Source organism: Apis dorsata, unplaced genomic scaffold (genome assembly GCF_000469605.1).
Source record: "Apis dorsata unplaced genomic scaffold, Apis dorsata 1.3 scaffold_247, whole genome shotgun sequence".
Taxonomy (NCBI): domain Eukaryota; kingdom Metazoa; phylum Arthropoda; class Insecta; order Hymenoptera; family Apidae; genus Apis; species Apis dorsata.
This window is the reverse complement of record NW_006263526.1, coordinates 441609-457826: the sequence shown is the minus strand read 5'-3', so window position 1 is coordinate 457826 and position 16218 is coordinate 441609. Positions and strand designations below refer to the sequence as shown.

The 16218-nt window shown below is 26.3% G+C and overlaps 3 protein-coding genes across 5 annotated transcripts in view; 1 reads left to right on the top strand and 2 right to left on the bottom strand.

Annotated features, from left to right (window-relative positions):
• Nucleotides 1-511, bottom strand: part of LOC102671169 (programmed cell death protein 2-like) — a 2542-nt gene extending 2031 nt beyond the window's left edge. The window contains exon 1 of the mRNA XM_006615961.2: nt 220-511. Coding sequence (XP_006616024.1) covers nt 220-339 — 120 coding nt within the window. The 5' untranslated portion in view covers nt 340-511. The remainder of the gene's footprint in view (nt 1-219) is intronic.
• Nucleotides 512-1000: 489 nt separating this feature from the next.
• Nucleotides 1001-5354, top strand: LOC102671310 (ubiquitin-conjugating enzyme E2-17 kDa). 3 transcript variants are annotated; one of them, XM_031510584.1, is made up of 5 exons: nt 1029-1383; nt 1475-1724; nt 2701-2781; nt 2913-3117; nt 4569-5354. In XM_031510584.1, the coding sequence occupies exons 2-5, from the start codon at nt 1681-1683 to the stop codon at nt 4722-4724; spliced, it is 486 nt and encodes a 161-aa protein (XP_031366444.1). In that variant the 5' UTR covers nt 1029-1383; nt 1475-1680; the 3' UTR covers nt 4725-5354. The 3 variants fall into 3 exon arrangements, with proteins under 3 accessions (XP_006616025.1, XP_006616026.1, XP_031366444.1); XM_006615962.2 differs by having other exon boundaries at nt 1001-1724; XM_006615963.1 differs by lacking the exon at nt 4569-5354 and adding an exon at nt 3822-4544 and having other exon boundaries at nt 1001-1724.
• A 608-nt stretch (nt 5355-5962) lies between these two features.
• On the bottom strand, nt 5963-8135 carry LOC102671537 (inhibitor of growth protein 1). Its single transcript, XM_006615964.2, has 3 exons — nt 7647-8135; nt 7110-7313; nt 5963-7022 (listed from the first exon to the last, which is right to left on the bottom strand). The coding sequence occupies exons 1-3, from the start codon at nt 7780-7782 to the stop codon at nt 6445-6447; spliced, it is 918 nt and encodes a 305-aa protein (XP_006616027.1). The 5' UTR covers nt 7783-8135; the 3' UTR covers nt 5963-6444.
• Between the last annotated feature and the right edge of the window lie 8083 nt (nt 8136-16218).

Below are 16218 nucleotides of genomic sequence, written 5' to 3'. Positions count from 1 at the left end.
AAGAATTAATTTAAAAATAATTAATGTTAAATTATTTATTTAAATTATATATTATAATTATATAATATTTAATATAGAAATAGTTTACATATAAAAAAAATTTAATGTAACTTAAAAATTTTTTAAATTTAATTAAATTTTTTAAATATTTTGTTTAATTAAAATTTTTTAAATACATTGTTTAAATATAAATAATTGAAATTTAATTTTAAAAAAGAAGAAGCTTACTGGAAATCCACCAATCTTATTTGTCATAAAATTAATATATGGTCGGTGTTTATCAGTGACGTATTCATCTTCGTATCCCAAGTACACTTTTGTTCGATTATCACAAGCCATTAAGTTTGATTAAAATTATTATATTTCTTCATTGGAAGACTTCGTAATAGGATAAAGAATATTTTAATTCTCAATTTATGTGCAATTGTATTCACTGGACAGCTGACAGGTATCAGCATCTGTTCACGCGTGCGCTTTTAACAGTATTCTACATCTCTTATCGATTTTTGATTATGTACAAGTAAATATTACGTAAAAAAATTAAATTTTATTTATATAATCTATTTTAACATATATAAGAATAATAATATTACAATCTATAATCATTAAAAATAGCAATTTATGTATTTATTTTAATACATAATAAATGTTATAAAAATTCTAATTTATAATTTCTAGATTATACTTTGCGCTCAATAATCATTATAACCAATAGCATTTCTTTTGTCTTAAAAAAACAAAATCCCTAGAAATATAATTTTAACATTAAGTCAAATATTCAAATATTAAAATTTATTACATGAAAAAAAAATTTAATAACTATATGTTAGAAATAAATAGAAGTGATATTTTATTATTTTTTCTTGAATTAAATATATTGTATAAAATAAAAATGCATTTATAAATATACATTTTGAACGTAATTGTATCAATCTATAATTCATGAAAATTAGTATTAGTATTTAGCGAAAAAAAAAAATCTTGTAATGAAAACTACATTTAGATTAGTGAGGGCTCCGGATTGGTTATAATTTGTATTGTGTGACGTTTTTTAGATATAGCATAACTATACTTTTAAAACTGCTACATAGAAACATATCGCACTTTGTTTCTCGAAATCAATCGTTTTCTTTACAAAACGTGCTTATTTAAAAGCAAAACAATAAATCTAAATCGAACAACGAATATAGTAATAAAAACTATTGGTTGGGATGTCCGATTTTAGTTTGTGACGTCATGCGCAAAACAGTTCATTCCTCATTCCCTCCGTATATCTATCCAGCTGTCCGTGGTTTGGCAGTCCGGTGAACGAATTTCTCAGGGTGATCATTACGTAGGTTTTATGTTGGTGGCCTTTTCCACGATCGACAGTGGAAACTCAAGGTGTTAAAATATCAATACACAATCGAGTGCCAATCGGAAACCTGTTAGGTAGAACAAATTTTGAACAACCTATAACGGTATTGTGCGATAGGGTGGCCTTCGGACTGACAAAAGGTAAAGACATACGCAGCAGAAACAACAGGCGTTCTTGTATATGTGACGAGGTTGTCGAAGTAACCGTCGTGCGGGACTGTGGTTTCTTTTATTGAGAAACAGCATTAACGTGAGCTGTGGACAGCATCGTTCTGGAATTTATTCGTATTAACGATTTGGGAGCGACGAGCCCATTTGTGAGGGATGTCTACCCCCGCAAGAAGGAGATTAATGAGAGACTTTAAAAGGTATAGTGATTTTCAAGATTTCTATGTCATTATTTCGTGTGTCATCCATCGCCATTGTAATTGAAATTTATATTATGCTGCCTGTAACCTTTTTGTACATTCTGAATCATTGAAAATTTTTTTTCACACACTCATCAGGTTACAGAACGTTCGAACGTCATTGTAGCCCATCTTACAAAGTTATTATTAGGTGTTTATAATCATTTATTACGTTTCATTTATATTCCTAACCAAATTTATCGAAGATTAATGGATAATTTGGAAAACTATATTTATTTTTATTTAAAAAATATATAGGAAATAGCATGCCATTTGTGAACAATTATGTTTTTGTTTATATTGTCACATTTTTTTATTAGTTTTCGTAAATATTCGTTCAATTCGTAGAAAGTTTTTTTAGATATAATTCATAAAAGGATTATTTTATAAATTATAAAATAATCTAAAAAAATAAATGATATTTTTAAATATAATATTAATAGCTTTCATATAATTTTCATTATTTATTTATTTATTTTTATAAATAGGATATTTTTCAATAGAAAAAGAATATAAATACACACACACGCGCACACACACACACACACACACACATTATATAGTATATAGTATATATATAGTATTATTAAAAAATATAAAAAGATATTGTTTTATATATAATTATTTTATATATAAAAGCATTGAAGCGACATTGAGACCTCTAAAAATCTAAATTTATTCTCTTTGTTAAATTTATATTAAGCAATTCTGAATAAAATAAATACTTTATAAGATAAATTTTTTAACAAAAATTTTTTTTGTATGTTATATACTTTAAATAATAAAGTAATTATATTTAAATTTATTTATTTATTTTGATATGTTATATATAATAAATATTAATATTTTTTTAATTATTATTATTAATTATGTAATTAATATTTATATTAATGAATTTTGTTATGTTAAATATAAAATTTAATATTTTTATGAATAGATTACAAGAAGATCCACCCACTGGAGTATCAGGAGCACCTACAGACAATAATATTATGATATGGAATGCAGTTATATTTGGGTAAGAATATATATGAATATTTTTTAAAATAATAATAGATATTCATTCAATTCATAGAAAATTTTTTAAATTTAAAATTGTAATTATTAAAAATAATTATATTTCTAATTCACATTTCATTATTTTTTCAGACCACATGATACTCCATTTGAAGATGGTACTTTTAAACTTACAATAGAATTTACGGAAGAATATCCAAACAAACCACCTACAGTGAGATTTATTAGTAAGATGTTCCACCCTAATGTATATGCTGATGGAGGCATCTGTTTGGACATATTACAGAATCGTTGGAGCCCTACTTATGATGTGTCTGCTATTTTAACATCCATACAGGTATTAAAACACCTGATAATTTACATCTATAATTAGTTTGAATCAATATTTCTCAAACATCTAATGACATTATTTTTTATTCTATTTGCATTTTATTTATTCTCATTAATTCATATCACAATAAAAAATTGCAAACTAAATTTCATAAATTAATATAATAATAAATAATAAAACAATAATAAATTTATTACAATTAACTGAAAAATATTATTAAAATATAATATTAATTTTCATTTGTACATATTATCATGTTTTTTTCTAATATTAAAAATTAAGCTTCCTTATACAACAAATATATTTTGCATGGCAATTACTAAATGTTCACAATTTTCAAAATAGTTAAATGCTTATTTTATTATTTGTTATTAAAATAGAATATGCTTAATTTTTTATTGTTTTATAGAAATATATTAAGAGTTGTTAAAATTTCATATATTTAAATCCATATCTTTTATATCAATTTTATAAAAATTCGAAAAATTTGTAAGTTTTTGTCTTAACAGCGGTTGCAATTCAGCAAAGTCTGATTCACTAAATTTGAAAGTTATTTATATGATGTTAGTATTAAATTTATGCTTGTAATTTATTTGACTTACGTGTGTACTTCTAATCACCAATACCAAGTAAGGGCATCATTTACTTATAATTATAGCCATGCATCATTAAAGAATTTTGTATAATGAGTATGACTTATGTGGTTGCAGTCGCTGTTAAGTGACCCGAACCCGAATTCACCTGCCAACTCAATGGCAGCACAACTGTACAAAGAGAACCGACGTGAATACGAGAAGCGAGTGAAGGCTTGTGTGGAGCAGAGTTTTACGGATTAGTCGCAGGCGTTTCCACAATGCTGTTGCAGCATCAATCAGCCACCTACAGCCATCAAATACAGTGGAGAACGTGCAGCCTTACCAAGAAGCTAACGCTAAATATTAGCATGTTTCTTCCTAAAGCTCTATTGAACTACCACAATGTGCAACATTAGACCGAATTTTTACGATGTTGAATAATAAATTATTATAAAATTGTGTATTTATTTATTTCGATATTTGATAACAAATCGACATTTGATTGAAATTAGTAATATTAAATGGTAGAAAATAATCGGTATTTGGCGCTTTTTGTTTTTGTGCTTCAAAGCAGTCTTTCATAAGCGTAGAAATATATTTCAATTAAATTTAAGTACTTCATATAGTACATAAATTCACGTATACATATAAATATATATATACATATATGTACACATGTACGTGTATATATATGTATATATTATATATATATATATATGTATATATTATATATATATATATGTATATATATATATACATACCACATATAATAAATACATAATTTCACTTTATAGTTTTATGGTTTTCTTTAAATTTTTGTGCTGTTTATGTTTAGAATAAACTTATGTTATATCATAACAAAGTCTAAAATATTTGTTACAGTCCCTTTTGGATGAACCAAATCCAAATTCTCCAGCAAATTCATTAGCCGCACGATTATATCAAGAAAATAAGCGGGAATATGAGAAGAGAGTAGATGCTATTGTAGAACAGTCTTGGTTGAACTTCCAAGAAAGTCATACAGAAGATAGCCGCTGACATTAAGTATGGTTCATTCAGAATTTTAAGGATGTTTATTTGAGTCTTTCTTTTTTAATTTTTTAATTCATGACCTGAAATATTTTTCCATGCTAGTAAATCAAGACATTAAATCCTCCACTGTTCTACAGAATTTTTTTTATACATTCTAAAATGCTATCTAATTTTATATAGAAATAAAAAAATTTATTTAATATTAATTATGTTTCAAATATGTAAAAAAGTGTAGAACATTGGAGTGATGTGGAATTATACTGTGCATTATGTGATCTTTATCTATAAACATAAATAAAATATATATTATTTTGCTCATTTATAATTAGGGTTTAGGAACCCAGTTATTACATAACAAAATTATAAAAATAAAAATATACATATAATTATCTGTTTTATATCATTAATTTACATTGCAATTAACAGCTACATATAAATATGAAATCCGCATAAAATAACTTTAAAACGAATAAATTAAATTACTAATATATAATAAGAAAACTGAAAAATAATTTGTAATTTCAATTACAATGTATAAATAATATAGCATAGAATTAAAATCAATAATCAATTTAAATGATAATACTATTAATAATTTCTTGTAATTTCCTAATAAAGTTGAAATATTATTCATAACAATATGCATTAGTCTCCTTTTATAAACAGTAGATAAGGAAAGGTAAACAAAAACCAAGACAGTTCTCATAATAAAAATTATTGAATTTAATAAAAACATTAAAATCGTTTTTTATAAACATGTTTAATAAAAAATTTCTTTTATAGTTTTTAAAAACATTTAAATTGTTTTTAAAAAACAATATGTTTTGCTATATGTTAGAGTTTTTATTCAACTATAAAAAATTATATCTTATTAAATATATTATACATTATATATTAAAGAGAATTTATATCCTAAAAATACAATGTTCATATGTACAAAATAAATTCTCATCAATAAACAAAGTTATACATATAATTTCTTTTTAGAGATTCTATGTATAATTTTCATTTATGTAATTTTATAAACTTTATGCAATCATAAGAATCTATATTTTTTATATAAATATACATTTTGCAAATAATGCAACAGAATTTTATAAATGAAACTTAATACATAATGAATTAATGACAATCACTAGTAAGATTTTATATACTATAATACAAACTAATTAAAAAAGATGTTGATCTTAAGTCATTTTATTCATGACACAGTTAATTTATGTTACAAAAATTCCTTTTTTTTCTTTTAATACTGCTATTGTAATTTAAATATGAAATATATTATATTTTAGATAATTACCATAGATAAATGGTATTTACACACATATTATTGCTCAAGAGTATAGAGGCCCATTAATTTTTCAATTTTGAACAAATATAAAGCAATTTTAAAACATTTTTTTACAAAGTATCTATTTTACTGTAATTATTTAGTTTTTTCACAATATTTACAATAGCCAATATTATACAAATATAATTTATTTGCTACTGTAGTTGATTATATGATAGTTCACACGCATATCTATACAATTATATATTTAATAACAGAATAATTTCATATATTTTTTTTTTATGAAACTATTATTTTTTTTCATTAATTCACAAATCACAAATCAATCTGCTTAATAAGATTTCAGAAAGTATTTAATAAAATATATCATAGAAGCTGTCTTTAAATTGAATTAAGTCTTCCAAAGTATTTAAATTGCTCACCAATTTTCTCCTGCTACGATTTTTCTTCTTTTTCTTTATTATACCTCTCTAATTCTTTTAAGAACTGAGCTTTAGGTTTCATAACATTTGGTCTGTCTCCTCTACATTTTGGACAAAACCATTTACCTTTTGGTTTGGTACTTAATGAAACACATGAAAAATGGAACCATTCTATAGGACATAAGTCATTATCACACAATATCATTTCTCCATATGATATTTGATCACAGAGACAATATGTTGGTTCATCTGGATCTATTGCAAGATCATCCTCTGGTGGTGGTGGAGTATCTTCACGATGTTGATTTTGCTGATTACCTTGTCTAGATTTCCTTTTCTTTTTCTTGCCAGTATTAGTAGTAGTTGTTTTCTTTTGATTACCATTACTTGTATTTGATAAAGAATTTGAACGTGTTTCTGTCATTACAATCATATCCATAGTATTGGAAGATTCAACCATTGTCTCTGTTCTTGTCCTTCTAGCTCTTTTTGGTTGTCTTTCTGAATTATTTGCATTGCCAGAAGAATTAGAAGTCACATTTGCATTTGTTTCACGGATTGATTCACTATTTTCTTGTTCTTTTCCAAAATCTATAAAAAATTTAAAATATAAGAAATATTGGTAATTGTTTACTTTTATGAAATATGCAAAATTAACAAAAAAAAAAAAAGCTATACCAAGATTACGATAATCTAAATCTAATTGTCTGGATTTATTTTCAATAAGATCTTGAACTTGTTGAACTATTTGCAATTTTTCATCTCCTATTTCTTGTGCTGCAATCAAGGCTTGTTGAAGTCTTAAAAGTGCTCTTCTTTTAACTGTCAAATCTGAATCATTTCGCAATGCTTCTTGCTGTTGATCTACCTCCCGTAAATATGCTAAATTAAATTAGAAAAATATAAATAAAATATATTATAATTTTTTTTTATAAAAATTTAAATAAAATAAAAAACAAAAATTTTTTTCACTTTTTTACGATATAATAAAGTAAAAAAGTGCATTACATATTCAAGTTAATATTTATTTTACAAAAAAATGCAAATTTTTTAACATTATTAAGTTTTTTATTATATTTATTTTTTTATTTTTGGTGCATTTATATATTATATTTTATGAAAGCATTTATGAATTTTCCAATTCAAAAAAATTATTTGTAATAAAAACGTATCAATAATATACTATGAAAACTTTTTAAACTTAATTTTAATTACTTTGACAAGTGGCATCAAGTTCTCGAAGCCGGGAAACATGTCTTTGTAAATCATTTGGTAAGTTTTCCACACAATCTAAATAATTTTCAATATATGTTGCAGAATATAAAGCTTCGACTACAGCTTGATTTAACATTTTCCTTCTTTTATAAATTTCCTTCGACGGTTAAAAAATAAAAATGATCCATTTAATGACAAACTCTTGAATGTCACTGTATTAGATTTTCGAACTTGTCGCACCATTTATACAGATATGTATTATCACTTCATTTATAATTACACCAATCAAGATCAATCAAATCATACAAAATATAAGTAAACTTTATAAGACTTTTTTAGATACTCCATCTGTATTTATGACAAGGAACAAACATGGCTGCTGGTTTCTAAGAGAATTCTACATCTTTATCTTTTGAAACAAGACATAAATCTATCATAAATAATGCTATTTTAATTTAAAAAAATTTTATAAATATATTTCAATAAACAAAATCACATGCGATGTATTATAAAATGCAATTATAATATTCATCAAGTAATAATTTACTATAAATAATTGGCAAGCATGGAATATTAAAAATCTTTATAAAATACATAGTTATAATATAATTAAAGATTTATAAAATCAAAGATTTATATATATATATAGATAAATATACATCTACAAAATTATATATATATAATTTTTCTTATGTATTTTAGATTATGAATAATAGTTATAAAGTTTGGTAATAAAGTGCTATAAATCATTATTAAAATTATGATTATTTCATATCATATTAACAATTTTTAATTATATTCATTACAAAAAATAATTTACAAAATTTTTTTATATGTTAAAAAAGTATTCAATTATAATTTATTTTTTCTTGATAAAAAATTTGTAATTTAAACACTGATTTGACTAGTTATTCTGACGTCAAAATTTGTAGTACGACCTACCAATCCCGTATCACAACCCTATTTGATTTCGTTCGGTAAGTAGAAGAAAGAGTCGTGTTTGTGTTCTTGCGTGCCGCAAAAACTGCGCGACGGTTGTTCTAAAAGTATTCGTTTTCTTGTATTTAAATTTTAGAAGATGACATCCACAGGAACCTTCCAAGGATTTAGTGATGAGAAGAAGAAATCTAGCAAGTAAGTGACAAGCTTATATTTACGATTTATTTATACAAATATTACATTAAGGAATCGTATTTTCCTTCTGCCAGTAGTGTATCGTTTATTTATTTTAACCTGTAAAAGATTAAAGCTTTTACAATAAAAATATATATTTAACATTATTAATTATTTCTAAAAACAATTGTTAAAAAATTTGATCTTTTAACAGTTTAAATTTTATTATTTGGTAGGTTTTTTATTTCTATTATTTTGAAGGATTATGTTTTTATATAAAATAAAAATATTTATTTATTATTTATATAAAATATTAATTCAATAGTAATAAAAATAAATTAATGGCGTCTTGTTGGTTACTGATTTTTTTGTTATGCATGGTGCGTCAGTTTGAACCGGTCATAACCGGACAATCCATGAACCTTTTTTCGTATTGGTAAAGTTTTGATAAATTGAAAATTACGAAAATTAAAAACATTTATTTGCAATTTAAATATAAATTAATATATATTTTGAAGAAGTTTAATAAATTATGTATTTACGTAAATGAAAGATATAAATGAAAATTCTTCTATAATGAATATCATTTACAATTACATTTATTGAATTTAATATTAACTTTAAATCAAATATTTATAAATAAAATTATAAATTTTATTTATAATATTATTTATTATTATTATTAAAAATATGGTTGTAATTTTCAATTTTTTAAAATATTACATTAAATATAACTTTAAAGATAAGTAAAATATATCTTTTTTATTTCAATTTATTTCAATTTTTTTGAAAAAATATCAATTCTAATAAATTATTTATATAAAAATTCCATTAATTATAAATTTATTACGATAAGATTTAACTGTTGCATTTGAAGATTATTGAGTCGGTAATATCTTAAATAAAATGCAAGTGCAAAGAAATGGCAATAGATAGCGCTCGCTGTATCATTTGTGTTATAAATTTCAAAAATTCGATTGCAATATTTAGTAGAATTCTATTTTTTTTTTAATATTTTAAATAAATATATATTTATAATAAATATTTGAAAAATTTATATAAATTTATATAAATTTTATTTTTAATAGAATGGTGATATCTTATCAATAATAATATTGATAAATAATTGATAATATCATAATTATAATTTTTAAAATTATTTTTATTGATTTTAATAACTAATAACTAATGATTAAATTTATTTTATAGAATAAGGATTTTTATTATATTATGTTATTAATTTCATTTGTGTCATGTCTAATATAAAATACAAATATTATAATTAAGAAAGTAGTGTAATTTATGTAATCTTTTCTTTTTTGTAAAATGTTAGTGAGTGAGTTTGCTTTAGCAATATCATATTTCTGACATTTTTAAAAAAAAAGTTAGTGGTTTACCACAGATAGCGGCGAAATATTGCAATGTATGTTTCTAATAAAAGAGTATTTGATTTATCGATAAAATGGAAAAATAAAAAATATATATAAGATATAAAGATAAATGTTTTGAACAAATATTTTATATTTCTAACGATACACAACTGATTTTAATATAAATCCCTAACAATTTCAATAAATTATGAAACATATACAAATCAAAATTATCCGATTTCCGTAATGGTAATAATAGAAAATAACAAAAATTTTACTTGTTTCTTTATATATTTCAAAAGAATGAATATTTAAAAAAAAAATTTTTTTTTAAATATAATTATTGTATAAATTATTGTATAATCATAGATGAATAACATCTTTCTTTTTTTGTAAATAATTTCTTGAAATGCACACGAATATACATAGTTCTGAAACACGAGTCATGTTGTGACTCATCCAGCATTGTATAGTTCTTAGCGTGTTGCATAGAGGCGTGTACATTTAGGTTCGAAGCTTCATAATTGCATGGATACAACATTGTACCTATCCTTTATTCTGTTTGTTTCTGTTCGTTTCTTTTTCGTATTCTCGTAATATTCGTTTTTGCATGTATCTTTGCTTTGAACAGATAATATAGTATGCATCAGAAAAAAAGAATTGTATAATTATTAGAAATTTTCAATTTGATTATTGAATTTTATTATTTTTTATTTACCTTATAGAATACAAATAGTTATCGATAAAACTTTTACTGTTTTATTATTTAATATTTTTTTATAATTTCAAATTTAAAATCTGCAGTTTTAACGAATAATTGAAATATTAAACAATCATTTTAAATGTATAATCACAAACAAATGGCATCAATGCTTCCATTTATGATCAAACGCAAGATATTCTCATGTCTAAGAAAATCCGAAAAGAGTACGATTCAAAGGATAAATATAACCTCTGTTGCTGGCTAGACTGAAGAAGTAACCAAAGGGAGTTGTCTCTGTAGATCGTGTCCGTGACTGTGCTTAAGGACACATCCTTCGAGGTTGTCCACATAGTATTTCGCAGGCGTTGAATAAACCGGCTTAAAGCCTCGTGCACACGTGCACGAGGATCATTTCTCCCTACGCAAGTTTGCGCTTGCGACGTCGTCGATCTCTCTACCGTCAGTGGATTTCACGATTGTACAGAACACGGCACGCTTCCTTTCCTGCTTCTCGACTTTTTGGAGGTGGCGCCTCCTCGTGTAGCGTACGTTAGTTTCCCTCCGCTTTTCTATCTGTGATCTTTCTCTTTCGTATTCGTTAGTACGTGTGTGCGACGAAGAAAGAAACGGAAGAGGAACTCGAGCCGCGGCGTGATCCAGCCTGATTGACCCACGTCGTAGACTTGCTTGTACGTGCATAACCGGCACGAATTGTCGCGTCGTGACACCGAAACGCATTATTGTGTAATTTTCAAGTTGGAAAGTATAAAAGAAGTCTTTTTTATCCGCGATTAAGGAAAAATGTGGGCTGGCCAAGACGATACACAGCGTTTCAAAACCAGGTTTGTGCCACAAGTATTTTCTTTTTGGTGACCTTTTTTCCGTGTTTTTCATTGATTATATTCCAACGTGCAATCCTTTTTTTCATTTACGTTTTGACAGTCTATTTTTAACCTCGAAAAATCTTTTTTTTCAAGTTTGCTCGATCAAGCGTCGAGTTTAATAACCTTTTCTCTGTCGAATAATCGAAATTATATTTTCATAAATGCGATAGAATCGTTATCACGAATTGATATGAATGTGAATTGAATGTGATAGAATCAAGCGCGAATTCAACGGCTGGCGCGTTCCGTGTCCCCGCCTGTTGCTTTTCTCGCATGTGCTCTCTGTTTTACCGATCGAATGCTCTTTGTGAAATTTTTTTTCGTTTATTTTTATAATTCTATCTTTGTGATGGTTCAACGATTCATCGAAACATTATGGAACATCTGTTGTATTTTGTGCTCCGTGATACAAATATCTGCCCTCGCGATTTCGATCGACATATGTTCGGAATATTCCGAATAGAAAAAATATCTGTTATAACTTTTTCGTATTTTTTAATGTGCTATTATTATAATTTAATAACACTGATTCAAAGAATCTAAGATATATATAATATATAATATAAATTCTTTGTCATATATTTAAATTATATAAAAATTATAAAATTTCAATAGAAATTTTTCATTGATATCTAATAATATTATCATTTGTAATTTCTTAATCGATAAATTTCAATCGAATAACGATTTACGACTTTAAAAAGAATAGAAATTTCGAAGTCTATAGTTTAGTTTTTATTTTTGTGAAATATTTGTATAGAACAAGAATATTCGCACCACTTTCAGACACGAAACAGTACAAAGGTTAATGCCAGCGTAACGAGAGTGAATTAGTGAACATACTTCCATTTCATCCTATCATATTTATATATTATATTTATATATATTATATATATATATATATATATATATAAGTTTACGAAGTCATACTATTCTATAAATTTAAAATTTCAAATTTCATAAGATCTAATATATAAAAAATATAGTTTTCTTTCGCAATTTTATACAAACAAAAAGAAAATAATGAGAGAAGAGAAAAATATAATATATATATGTTTTTAATCGTGTTTTAATGAACTCATGTTTTAATGTAACTCATTTCAATCTATAAATAATTCAATATAATTTATATAAAAATATTGATATCATTGAGTTATTTGAAGCTTAACTAATCTATATCTATCTATAATTAACTAATAAATGAGTGATATTTTGGGAAATTGTTTATTTTCATGTTTGGAATATATGTAATTATTGATAAGTGATATAAAATTGCTATTTATGAATCGTTTAAAAATTATAATATATATCTGTAAAATTTATATAATTATGTTTTTTTTATTTTATGATTGTATTATAATATAATTTCAAATATATATTGTACAAAGAGACATTAAAGGCAAGGCGATTGTGACACGGTTCACTTTGTCGTGTAGGTAGAACTCGTTTTTAAACAAGACTCTGTACTGTACATTCATGTGACCGGATTTCACTGAATATTATATCGAACATTCGTGAATAACAGTCTCGTGGTATCACACTCTGGTGTATGCATATGTTTTCCACTTTTATGTATTCAATTTTGCAAAGTAATTTTGCATAAACAGCATCAAGGCTCATACGATAAATTTTACTTTATTTTTTCAAAACAGAAAATATATTTTTTTTTATTGTAATTTAATTGCAAAAATTTTTAATAAAATATTAAAATTTTTAAAAATTAGACAAAATTAGAATTGAATACGAAGCTTAGAGAATTTCACTAGCCAAAATCATTATTATATGTTTGATACAAATCTCTACTCCAAAAATTTCCTAATTTAAAAATAATATTATTCATGTTATTTTTCTATAAAATTCTTTTTATATATACATATTTTTCAAATATTAACATTTAAAAGTATTTTTTTTTTCAAAGTACTTATAAAAGATTTGATCTAATCGGATAAATTTTGAAATATTCGCGAGTTACTTAATTCCATCACTATATACACACATCGATGTAGAAAACGAAGCATCATTACGCATTGATATACCTTTATAACTTCATGTTAGTGATATTCAATGTCTCGTCGAAATAAACGCAGGTGATTTATTTAGGAAAGGTATCGAGGCTGGTCATTAAATCCGTTAATAAGTCAGACTCGACTATTCTATCGCGTATCGGGCATCGACCCTTCCAGTCACCGTCGTTTTTTCGATTTGTCAATTTTTTTCCCCCGCTTTCCCTTGTTCTCTTTACGTCGTCTAATTGCTGTCAATTTTCTAGGGAGGGCCACTCGTACAGGCTGATGATCACTCAAGATAATAATGATCATTCTCGTGGTGACTTGTAGTGTCTCGCGTGGGTGTTTCGCGCGACCATTCTCGTTCCTCCTTGTCTGGAAAGGCAAAGAAGGATCGTGCTCGTTCTTGCTTTGTGAGGAACACAAAGAATCCGCGTTGATCTTCGAACTCGACCCGGACAAGTCTCTTACTTTGTTCGTCAAGATCATGGAGAGCACAGGACGTTGATAATGAAGAGATATTCCGGTTGATACACGTCGATAGGATCTGTGTCGCGTTCCACCGGCAATCGAGGAAGTCGTAGAAGAAATTGTCGAGCGGTGACATCGTTTTAATGGATGTAGGAATTGCCGCGTGCAGCGAGGGGAATATAGTATGATTTATAATCCTCGCGGGTTGATAGCATTAGTTTAAGGTAAAGCATTCTCTTCGTTGAATGTTAAATGAGAATTGGAGCTTGGTGGAATGCTTCCCGCGCGTAATTGATAATAATCTCCAAAGATGTGACTTCGAAGGAAATTTAATTTAAATTGAGTTAAAAAATTTTTATTTACAACTCTACAACTTTCAGATTTTCAAGTTTTTAAGAATTTTTCAAAATTTTTTCTCGCTAAATTTTTAAGATAGAGGAACTTAATTCTTAAGATTTCGATCTTTAAATTTTGACAAACAAAATTTTATCTTTAATTTCTAAATCATCCAGACGTTTTCTGCAAATTCTCATCAACCAAATACCCATCACAATAGGATTTCTTCGAAACGTTAAAGCACTTTCCCCACGAACTTATCGCATAAACATTGTATATACGTGCCCGTCTTACCGATCGCACGCACGCGTTCGCGCGGTCGATGAATGAAAACGATTTTCATTCATTTCCATTGCTTTTTCATCCACGTTATTCTTTATTCCATTCCATGGGCGTGTCGCGTTTCATCCGATACATCGCGACTGGAGCCGTGTCGTACCTAGTGATGGGATCAAGTATCTAGCGAATAGATTTGAACTTTAATCGGATTCGAAACTTTTACTTTGTTCGTGTATCGTACTATGTGAACAACAATTCGATTCTTTTTATCATCGAGGTACTTGTAAACATCTTTTTGATAAAAATAAATAGATTTCTTCGCAGAATAAATATACTTCAAGTATAGTTATTGAAATCTTATTGCTTTTGAGTAGTGTTCGAACGAAACACGAATATCGAAATTGATTCGGATTTGTAGATACGTATCGAACTTGATCCCATCCTTAGTCGTTGCACACGCATCTGTGCAAAATGCGCGACACACGGTATGCTCGTCGGTGTCCTGTTGCAGTGGGAACGTCGCTTTTCTCCGCCGACTCGTTTCACCGATCCTCTGCACCGTGTTCTCGTGTTCCCTACTCTCATTCGACCGGTTTTAAAAGTCTCGCATTCTGCGTCATCGTTGCGAATTATGCCAAATTCTTATCAAATGTGTCCGTGTGCTCAATCCTTTAGTTATATTCCATGTGGAAATTGTATTCTGCATAGTTTGTTATTTATTTTAAATTCTTTTCTTTTTCTTTTTTTTCTTTGTATTCCATTAAAAGGAGTTTTTTTTATAATTAAAGGTATGCAAAACAAATATTTCATTCGCGGTTGAAGGAAATTTGAAAAATATTGGCCGCGGTTGAAAGGTTAATTTATATTCGAAGACTAATTATATGAAATCGAGGGTAATTATCACATATTGAATTTCTCTTTTCTTTTTTTAGTAGCAAATTGAGATTTATGATTGAAAGTTTTTGATGCTTGTGATACAGGAAATAGTTGATATTTCTAATCTACGCGTGTTTTACGAAGCTTCGAGTAAAAAATTGTTGAAATCAAAAGTAGAATAGCATCGAAAATTTTGATTATTGATATGAAGTTTAGGAAAATTAGGAAAATTAATCCGTATGATATTTAAAAAAAAAAAAAAGAAAAAATACTCGTGCATTTAATACGTTGTTTTACCGATGAATACACGTGTTGTTTTTGACTGGATGAAAACGGTCACGAATAAGGTAGCGAGTACGTTCAAACGGTATGTTCCATTTAAAGGTTTAAAAGCCCATTGTGGGCGAACAAAAACGAAAGGAGGGACAGTGGAGAGAAAAAGAGAAACGAAAGATAATCGAGCCACGTTTAATGACATCTGTCATTAACGTTCCTATTGAAAACACGGAAGTCATTTTAGAAGGCTAACATGAT

Bases quoted from the DNA above. Each gene is read 5' to 3' on its own strand.
- LOC102671310 (XM_006615962.2), top strand. From the start codon at position 1,681: ATGTCTACCCCCGCAAGAAGGAGATTAATGAGAGACTTTAAAAG. The intron at 2,782-2,912 runs GTAAGAATATAT...TTATTTTTTCAG, and splicing joins TGGAATGCAGTTATATTTGG to ACCACATGATACTCCATTTG. The intron at 3,118-4,568 runs GTATTAAAACAC...TATTTGTTACAG, and splicing joins CTATTTTAACATCCATACAG to TCCCTTTTGGATGAACCAAA.
- LOC102671537 (XM_006615964.2), bottom strand. From the start codon at position 7,782: ATGTTAAATCAAGCTGTAGTCGAAGCTTTATATTCTGCAACATATATT. The intron at 7,314-7,646 runs GTAATTAAAATT...AATTTAATTTAG, and splicing joins ACTTGATGCCACTTGTCAAA to CATATTTACGGGAGGTAGAT. The intron at 7,023-7,109 runs GTATAGCTTTTT...AATTTTTTATAG, and splicing joins TTTAGATTATCGTAATCTTG to ATTTTGGAAAAGAACAAGAA.